This window comes from Carassius gibelio, chromosome A1 (assembly GCF_023724105.1).
Source record: "Carassius gibelio isolate Cgi1373 ecotype wild population from Czech Republic chromosome A1, carGib1.2-hapl.c, whole genome shotgun sequence".
Lineage (NCBI taxonomy): Eukaryota > Metazoa > Chordata > Actinopteri > Cypriniformes > Cyprinidae > Carassius > Carassius gibelio.
In genome coordinates, this window is record NC_068371.1 from 18,080,588 (window position 1) to 18,090,971 (window position 10,384).

Sequence of the window (10,384 nt, forward strand, 5' to 3'; positions counted from 1 at the left end):
ACGTTGGGCGGCGCCCTGATCTCTGATTGGTTAGCTTCCCACTTGATGCCTCAAAAGACGTAAGAAAACAGATAATCGTGGCCTCAAAGTCACATAGTGATGGCTTGTTTCCCTTTGAGAAGAATGATGAAAATACAGTTCAGGGTAAGCTGTGCAGCGCCAAGCTGTCACACAAATCTACAATAAATACAATGCGCTATCATCTAAAATGTGTACATAAAATATTTGGCGATAACAGAGCGGCAACTCAGACGAGCATTGAATCACTTGCCGTAAGACCTAAATGCATTGCAGGCAGAACCGAGAAGATGAAAAAGCTATTCGCTGAAATGGTGGTGAAAGATTTGCTGCCCATTAGTTTCAGGGACAGAGAATGCTTACTTGTCCAGTGGTACCTGGCTGTTCCTGCAACATCTGTTCCAGCGGAGCGAATTTATTCCACTAAATGTCAACAGGCTGCGCACTCGGCTCTCATCTGAGCACGTAACTGAGACCGACTTATCTTTTTGAATAGACATTTGAATGTTTCACCGGTCGTGGCAAATTGAACATCCATTTTCTTAAATAATATTATTATTACAGTTTTGAGTTTTAGCCATAGTTAAAATATCTAGGCTATTGGGCCTCTGTTTTATACCTTATAATAGTTGTTTGGTTAAACTTGGTGAACTTTTTTTCTTTATCTTTTAAAAACTACGTTTCACCGCTGGATTAAAATATGCTACTAAAGTTATACTGGAAGACAATGTTTTGTTAAAAAAAATGCCGTTGAATAAAGTAGCAAAAAAAGAAAAAGTATCTTTGTGGGTTAATTTTTAAATCACAGACGAATAATGAGATGGTCTTTATAAAATAAAAATGCACTGGATATATTTGTAGCCTAATTACATTAAACATATTAGTAGAGATGACAAAATCAAATTTTTTTGTTTGTCATAGTTTTTATCTATATTTTAAATCTTATTCAATTATTTAGCAATAATCAGTGATTTCCATGCTGTTAAATAATATTTTGGCTGATCAGAATGTGCTAAGTGAATACAAAATATTAATTAAATATTAGAATACATAAAAAAACAATGATAGTGACACTAATTTGAATTTATTGTACTTTCGTGTTTGTAAAGCGCTATCCGAGTTACACTTTCGATCAAGTTCACATCTGCATCGGGGAATTTTTTCAGATAAAAGTTTCAAGAGTTATTCTACATCGGATTAATTAACATGAACAATTATGCTGAAATTCGTTTCATGCTCACATAAGCAATGCACGATAATGATATTGCTCTTAAATGTTTTATTTTTCTATTATTATTGTTATTATTTTATTATTGATGTTATAATAATGCAGCCAAGCTTTTTTCCGTCATATTTGTGGGCATAATTCAATTCATATGGCTTCGAAAACGCGCAGGTGGTTCATGGAAAATAAAACTTAAAAATAAAACTTAATTACACCAATTACACTAAATGGAAAAGGGAGCTCGCTCGCTCTCGCTCTCACTCTCTCTCTCTCTCTCTCGCATAACTTATCATCCTTTTGTGCTGATACAAGTTGTAATGTTACGTATGATATGTCTCCCAGTTATCTGATTTATCATAGGATGTGTCATAGAATTAGCTTCCGTTTATTGGTACACACTTCACCTCAGGCAGATATTTCTTGCTCCTTTATTAATATCATTGCTTGATCATAATCATAATCTAACCTGTCCTTATCATCTGTTCATGTTTTCATAGACAGATTTTCATGTCAGATTTTTATTTTTACATTTTTTCATTTTCATAACAATCTTCAGATTTTTTCATTAGGCCTATATAGATTATGACGATGCCCCGCTCCCCGCATTAAGCCCCACCCCTGATTAATCGATTAATCGTTTTTGAAACCTATCGATGATCGAAATGAGAAATTTCCCAAAATGCCCATCCCTAATATACATATACACACACACACACATATATATATATATATATATATATATACATACATATATACATATACACACATATACATATATATATATACATATACACACATATACATATATATATATACATATACACACATATACATATACATATATATATATATATATATATATATATATACACACACACACACACACACACACACACACACACATATATATATATATATATATATATATATATATATATATATATATATATACACACACATACACACATCCTTAAATACTCAATATGAAAGATAAATAAACAAAAAATATGTGTGTGTGTGTATATATTAGTGGTGGGCCGTTATCGGCTTTAACGTGCCTCGTTAACGCGAGACTCTTATCGGGCGATAAAAAAAAATATCGCCGTTAATCTATTCTCAAAGTTGGGTTGGGAGATGGGTCTATACTAAGCAAGCTATGATGACTTTCACCTTGATATTTTAAATAATCGACTGGCTGAGGCCAGCCTAAAAAGATGCTCAGGACAGTTGACGGGCCACTGCTGCGCATCGTCACGAAAGCTTATCTTTTTCACGTGTTTTTAAACATTAAAGCATCCAAAAACAAGACGCGGAAAAGTTGAACAGAGTAGCTGGTTACATGCGCTTTGTTCGGTGCACACGAGAGAGCGAGAGCCGCGTATCACGGACAGCGACACTGAACCGAGCTCTCTTCTGCGAAGTTCTCCTCCTGAACGAACAAATACAAATCGCAGTTTGAACAAACAAAAAGATATGAAACTTTCACATCTTTTTGTTTGTTCAAACTGCGATACACCGCGAGTGCTGAATTGGGCTCTTTCACAGTGAAAGAGCCCAATTCAGCACTCGCGGTGTTCTGGTGTTCAGGTCTCACGCAGATGAAGAAATCTCAAAACACTTGAACATCGAATTTGCTTATTTTTGCTCTTGTGCCGACAAATACATACAAAATATGTCAAAATTTCCACCTTGGAAATTATGCTCGAAAAAACTGTCAGTTATTTCTTAAGTGAAAGTAAACAGTTGAGGAAAAAAATGGGATGTGTATTATATTGGATGCGTTCATCGTCTCTTAAAGGGACCGCGCCTAATTTAGCTAACGGCTGCTATGTTAATCCAAGAAAATAAAAGAAAATCACTCACTGCTCTTGACCTAATTTAACAGTCAAACCAAAAATTATTCAGACACCAGATATAATTTTTGATATATATAGCAAAACTGTAATAATGTGAGAAATGTTGAAGGTGTCTGAATAAATGTGGTTTGATTGTATATTTCATTTTTACACTGAAGACTATCCAGTGCTATTTTACATTTAATTATTTGGTTTCTGTACCTTGACTTGACACCTACAAACTTGAAAAAAACGTAAACATTGGTGTGAAATAGGCGTAAGGTTGTTTGCACCTTGTGCATTGTGGAATTAGTTTACAGCTTTTTCAAGCAGTTTGTGATGCATTTTGGAAACAGGAGATGAGCCCCTTTTCTAATGCACCACCTAGCTTGATAAATCCCTTCTCAAAGACTTACTGTTTGTCAATTTTATTTGGGTAACACACATATTCTGGCACGTCCTGATTTTGCCAAGTTCGATGTGTTCCTAGGTCAACATATTTTGTTGACCCTGGAACAACATTTTACTCCAAAAATATATTCTTAACCATATCCCTACACCTAAACCTAACCTTAACCATGAGTAATCCCTAAAATCAGAGGAAATGATAGATGAATGACACTGATGTACAAGCACCAAACACTGATTTTAAGCGTAAACTTCACAAAATTTATAAACTGGTTCTAAAAATCTGATTGGTTAATCACAATGTTGTTCCAGGGTCAACAACGATGTTGTCCCAGGAACATGTCTCACTTGGTAAAATCAGGTTCTGCCATATTCTGAATGCCTTCGACAGAATTCGAATGAGCCATTTTAATCTAGATTAATTTCAAGATCACAGTGAGATTAATCTAGATTTAAAAAATTAATCTATGCCCACCACTAATATATAACTTTTTTTTGTATTTATTTATCTTTCATATTGAGTATTTAAAGATCTCCAATGCACAATCCATGGTACCATAAGGCCAGATTTTTTTATTATAGTTATTATTCATGAACAAGTCAATCATGTGCACTTTACCATTAGCGGATAAAAACATCTTACACGACATAACAATGCGAACAAGCAGAGGCTTGTTGAGACTCACATGCGAGCCAAAGCTTTGCGTGCCAGTTTACGTTGTAATTTGCGATTATTGTCAGAATCTCTGAGCACATGATCCTCTGCAGCCCAGCGATCCCAACTGAAAAACATCAAAACAATGCTTCAATACGAATTAGCAGCAGTGACAAGTCAACACTCAACTACACGCATTGGACATGGTTTGTTTAGCATTTCTATGTCATTTGCCTTAGCAATATAAAAATAATAAAATCATTGTATAGCTAAAATGTCAAATAATTGCAGAATAATATTATTGCCATAAAATGCGGCCTCCGCTTACCTTCTGTTCCAACCATTGAAATGAATCAGATACTTTGGGACCCTTTTCCCTTTGTCATCTTTCACTGTTGCGATGTCAACAACCTGAAATTCAAAACGCTAATGAACAGAAGTGTAAGACTCCTCACGAAAAAATTCGAGTGGATTCCACACACACACATCTTACATTAACCGGCTAGCAGGGATTCATTCTTTGCCCTTCCCCCTATAGCTTGCAACTGTAGCAGCCTGTGCGGCGCGTAGTGATGACGTCACAACTGTAGCTAAGTTAGCCAGGTTTTAATGTGTCCACGCAATTTTATTTTACTATTGTAACTCTGATACAGTACATTTATTTATGTTATTATTTTCTTAAAGTTTTGTTAAGTATGAACAATTTGAAGCGAAACTTATAAGATGAGTGAGATAAGTGAGGGTCTTTTCTCTTTCGCGTTTTTCGTAAAATTAATCACATATATTGAGACAGCACACGATATATGTACGCACTACTTGTATTCATTGTGTTACATATCCTAAAAGTCTATTTAATTTAAATGTTTTGCTTGATTCGGGCATGTAAAGGAGGATGGAGAGGCCTCTAAAGGGCGGATGCGACGCTAGCTACTTAAGCGCGCTAACATGCTGTAACTTTTCCTGTTTCTTAACCTTACGATACCACGGACTTTTAATTAAAATCCATACAACCTACACTACGATTGATTTAATATGTGTACGTGTAATTAGAGTTGGTTATATGGATTATCCTTAAGAACTAAAAGTAATCCCCCACCAGTTTCAGGACTGCGCCGAAAATTTGTATTTGAGGACATGTGAAAAGAAATATCCATACATACGTGAAAGCAACCTTTACGGTCTTTAACACAACAAACAAAATGTTAAAGGACAAATGTGTAGAAACATGATGTTACTGTATATTTACCTTCGCATCGTAGAGCACCTTGGCCTTGGATGGGTCAGGTTCAAAACAGAGAACTTTTTCTCCTTTATGGAATTTAAATTTCATTCCCCAAGAGTTCATTTGTTCATCGTGGCGAACAAGAGAGGAGGACTCCGAAGCCCCGCTCTTTAACCCGTTGCATACCTTGTTTGTTGAAGATAGAGAAGATAGAGAGCTGCGCGCAAAAACTCAAAGGAAGATGATTTATGTGTTCACGCTCTCCTAGGAAGTGACTGCTTAAGAGTTCGGAAATTTTTAGTCATGACAAGAAGTGCGTTAAAAATGGAATGAAAGAGAAACGGATTCGCTGTAGTATCTCTCTCTCTCTCTCTCTCTCTCTCTCTCTCTCAAATTTATTTCAATTAAATTCATATAGCTTTATTAGCATGACAATTTATGGTTTATAACATCTCAACATTTACATTAGAACGTCTGGACATTTATTTACATATTATAACTAATATGTTATGTATTATATATATATTATGTGGAAATATCATATACACAGATACCTATAGGCAGAAAAAAATAATAATAAATAAAAATTATTATAATACATAAGTCCTGAAGCAACTACTGGACTGAGAATTGGAACATTATGTACCAGTATGAGAGTGAAGTATGAGAGCTTCTGAGAGTTTCTATTGGCTGTTGTTTCTTGATTGTGCTTGTCCCTCTCAGGTGATGACAAGATGCTATGAATTTTGCAGCAATATTTACTCATTTGTTGTTGTTTTTTTTTACCGAAAATGAAACAATGTTTTTTGGTTTTAAATTTAAATTAATTAAATTTATGCATTTAGCAGACGCTTTTATCCAAAGTGACTTACAGTGCATTCAGGCTATCAATTTTTACCTGTCATGTGTTTCTGGGAATCGAACCACCAACCTTGCGCTTGTTTGCTTGCTAAAACAACGCGTTACCAGTTGAGCTACAGGAACACTACAAAGGTTTAGCTACAAATGTTAAGTTGGGAAATATTTGATTAATTTTGGGGTAATAGTGGTCTTTAATGTTTTGATATTTTGACCATTTTGTGAGGAAGTGTCGCTCAGTCTCTGTGTAAGTCCTGAGCATTGGCGTACTGGACATCACCACAGGCCCCGCAGTTCGTGGGGGCCCCGCCTCTTTAAAGGGCTGTATCGCAGAACACTCTAAAAGCCATTCAAAAAGCACATTGAACATGCTTTTGCTTTGAAAAACACAATACAGTGACTTGAGTGTGTGTTTTTAGACTGCTGTGTTATGCTTAGGAAACGCACACACACACACACACACAGATAGCAATCTTTAGGTTTTAATAACATAAAAAATTCAAATCCAGGTTTTGATTTTCAAAGATTTATTATTAAATGTTATTTTTTCCCCCAAAATGCAATAAATCCATTGAATCAATATCAAAGTTATTTTTTTATATCGAAACTGATGGAAATACAGATGCATCTCCATAAATTAGAATGTCATGGAAAAGTTTTATTTCAGTATTTCATAAGACCAATAATATGGTCTAATGAAAATAATAATAAATAGTGAATTGTTGGCTTTCTGGAAAGTATGTTCAATACTCTAATTACTTTAATTGTAGTACTCAATACTTTAATACTGCTTTAATATTTCTGCCTCAATTCGGCATGGCATGGAGGTGATCAGTTTGTGGCACCGCTGATGCGGTATGGAAGCCCAGGTTTATTTAAGAGTGGCCTTCAGCTCATCTGCATTTTTTTGGTCTCTTGTTTCTCATTTTCCTCTTGACAATACCCCATAGAGAATATATCTTCTGGTCTGGTGAGTAAACGGGTGCAGTGACTTTGCCCCAAAACACAATGGACCAACAGCAGTAGATGAAATTGAACCCAAATCATCACAGACTGTGGAAACTTGGAAACACTGCACTTCAAGCAACTCGGGCTATGAGCTTCTCCACCCTTCCACCAGATTGTAGGACCTTGGTTTTCAAATGAAATGCAAAACTTGCTCTCATCTGAAAATAGGACTTTGGACCACTAGGCAACAGTCCAGTTCTTCTTCTCCTTAGCCCAGGTAAGTGAAAGTGAAAGTCATGACATTCATCAAGTATGGTAACCTATACTAGGGATTGGTGCTCTGCATTTAACCCATCCAAGTGCACAACCACAGCAGTAAGGAGTGAACACACCCCCGGAGCAGTGGGCAGCTATATTGGAGGGAGGAATTGGGGATTCAGTGCCTCACTCAAGGGCACTTCAGCCATGGGTATTGATGGTGGAAAAGAACCCCCCCACCCAGAAGCCAAAAGGAAGCGTCACAAATTGGTGTAATCCAAACGGCGTGGTGAAGGCTGTTTTTTCTTTGGACATGGGAGATAAGGGGATCTGCCAATATCCTTTTGTTAAGTACAATGTAGAGTAAAAATGAGCCGTACCTAACCGATCGAGCAACTCGTCAATCCGTGGAATAGGATAAGCATCAAATTTTGACACTGCGTTCACCCTGCGATAAGTCCACACAAAACCGCACCGAGCCGTCCATTTTAGGCACTAAAACTATCGGGCTCGCCCAATCACTGTGGGACTCCTCGATTACTCCCATCCCCAGCATCGCCTTTAATTCTGTCTGATCCACTGTTTTCTTGTGTTCAGGTAGTCTATATGGCCGGCTGTGAACCACCACACCCGGCTCCGTCTCAATATGGTGCTGAATCAGATTAGTACGACCAGGTAGAGGTGAAACACGCCTGTAAATTCGGGGGATTTTTCTTTAATGACCGCCTCTGGCCCGAGATCTTCCTCTCTGCTCACCGTCGTCGCTAGCAACACTGACTCCTCTTCACTCCATTTTTTTAGGAGGTTGAGGTGGTAAATTTGCCACGAGTTGCCTCTGTCTGTTCGTACTACTTCATAATTGATATCTCCTACTCGCTGTGTGACCTCAAAGGGTCCTTGCCACTTTGCTAATAATTTGGAGCTGGAGGTTGGCAGTAATACGAGCACTTTATCTCCCAGTGCAAATTCTCGGAGCTTAGTTCCTGTTATACAGGCTTTGTCTGCCCTGGGCCTGAAGCAAATTCTTTATAGAGAGCCACCCCAGTGTATGGAGTTTTGCTCTCAGGTCCATGTTATATTGAATTTCGTTCTTGCTATCCGAACGTCCGTCCTCCCAAGTTTCTTTTAGGACGTCTAGTACCCCGCGGGACTGGTGTCCGTAAAGAAGCTTGAAGGGGGAAAACCCCGTGGAGGCTTGGGGGACCTCGCACACAGCGAATAAGAAGGGTTCTAGCCATCCCAATTTTTTGCATCTTCTTGTACAAATTTACGAATCATTGTTTTCAAAGTGCGATTAAATTGTTCGACCAGTCCGTCCGTTTGTGGGTGATAGTCATCCGTTTGTAGGGAAAGCATTTCCCGACAGCTCTGAGGTACTAATAATTGGGTTGAATCTTCCTTTGTCTGAGCATCATGGGTCACTCGATACAACCGGTCCTTATTAATGGAAAAAAATATGGATAAGAGAGCACGCGGTCAGGATGGAGGACATGCCCATCGATGGAACGGACCTGCTCAAATGCATGTTTGAGTGTATCATCCTGGGACTGCTCCAGAGGAAAGTAATCGCGACTGGAAAGGTTTAGCCTCACCAAGTCGCTCGGTTCCCCTGAAGCCTCCCCACTGGGTCCTGGCACAGGTTCTCCCACCTGAGCGCTCGCCCCGCCCTCCGGCCATCTCTTGTTCCCAGAGGCATCCACTGTTTAACACCCCAATAATTGTTCAAAAGCTGGCCAATTGGTTCCCAAGATTAGTGGATGCTGGAGGCGCGAACTAATGGCCACCTCCACATAATGCTTTTGTCCCCTAAATTTGATGGCTATGGCTTTTACGGGCTATTCCACTATATTCCCGTGCACACACCTCACCTTAACCATGCGGCCCGTATCCAATGTCCCGGATTGTATCAGGCTTTGATGGATGGAGGCCTGGTTACAACCTGAATCCACCAAAGCCTGATAGGTACTCCCCTTAATACTCACGGGCATTTGGTACAACCTGACTTGATCAAGGACAGCCTGCGGGTCGTCTGGGATCCGGACCAACGTCCCCACCTCCATGACTGGGCAACGATCCACGAAATGGGGAGAGAAAGATAGATGGAAGGGGTTCGCCGACCCCAGAACACACTGCCAGCTGATCCTCCGCCAGTTGGATGGCCAGATCCAGCGACGCCGGCCAACAGCCATTTGCAGCACGAGTCCTGGAGCTGCTGGGCTAAGACAAAGGGCCGGCCCACTTCAGTCAGTTCCAACAACCAGTTGCTCGGGGCTGAGGCCGACCCTTTGGAGCACTGCTGTTTTTAAGTCTGCATATACCAGGAGGTTCTGGACGGGCAGTTGTTGAGCAGCCTTCTGGGCATCCCCGACAGCAGCGGGAGCACCCGCACCGGCCAGCTGTCTGTCGGCCACCCACACGCCTCGGCCGTCCTCTCAAACAAGTCGAGAAATGCTTCTGGATCGTCTGTTGGCCCCATCTTTGTAAGAGGCATGTGGGCGATGGGGCTGGAACTGGGGGAAGCCGACCTCATCCGAACCTCCCGGTCCAGCAAGCTCTGGAACAGCTCGCGTTCGTCCTGCTCCTGCAGGACTTGATGGTGTTCCTGATGCAGGCCCACAAGCGATGTGATTTTCTCCGCAAATGGCGTTCCCGATGGTCCTAATGGAGTTTTCATGGCGGTGTCGTTCTCCTTCCTTACCGGGATTCGGCACCAGTGTGATAATGTTCTTTTGTAGGAGAAGGAAGGAGACCAGGGTCGGCGTTTCTGAGGCTCATGGGTATTTATTAGTCAACAAAATAGAACAAAGTCACGCCACCTGCGCATATGTTTAATTCAAACCACTGCTGGGCAATTCACAGTCTTGCTTTCCGCTCACTTGTTTGCATGCATGCTTGAGTCCCCATGAGTCCTCAGCTCTCTCTGCCCTCGCTGGTTTATGGCTGGCTTAAATACCGCT

General features: G+C 39.9%; 1 protein-coding gene across 7 annotated transcripts in view; it reads right to left on the reverse strand.

The window, feature by feature from the left end:
* LOC128003797 (male-specific lethal 3 homolog) overlaps positions 1-5,676 on the reverse strand; it is a 219,403-nt gene extending 213,727 nt beyond the window's left edge. For 4 of the 7 annotated variants that reach the window (XR_008179028.1, XM_052592772.1, XM_052592592.1 and 1 more), the window contains exons 1-3: positions 5,388-5,674; positions 4,470-4,552; positions 4,173-4,268 (exon numbers count right to left, since the gene is read on the reverse strand). Coding sequence is in view for 5 of the 7 variants with exons in the window: in XM_052592772.1 (XP_052448732.1) it covers positions 4,173-4,268; positions 4,470-4,552; positions 5,388-5,486 (278 nt within the window). In the remaining 2 variants the exon portion in view is untranslated. Of the gene's footprint in view, positions 1-4,172; positions 4,269-4,469; positions 4,553-4,634; positions 4,715-5,387 lie in introns of those variants that run through there. The other 3 variants (XR_008181769.1, XM_052592921.1, XM_052592669.1) reach the window with 3 other exon arrangements.
* Positions 5,677-10,384: the final 4,708 nt, after the last annotated feature.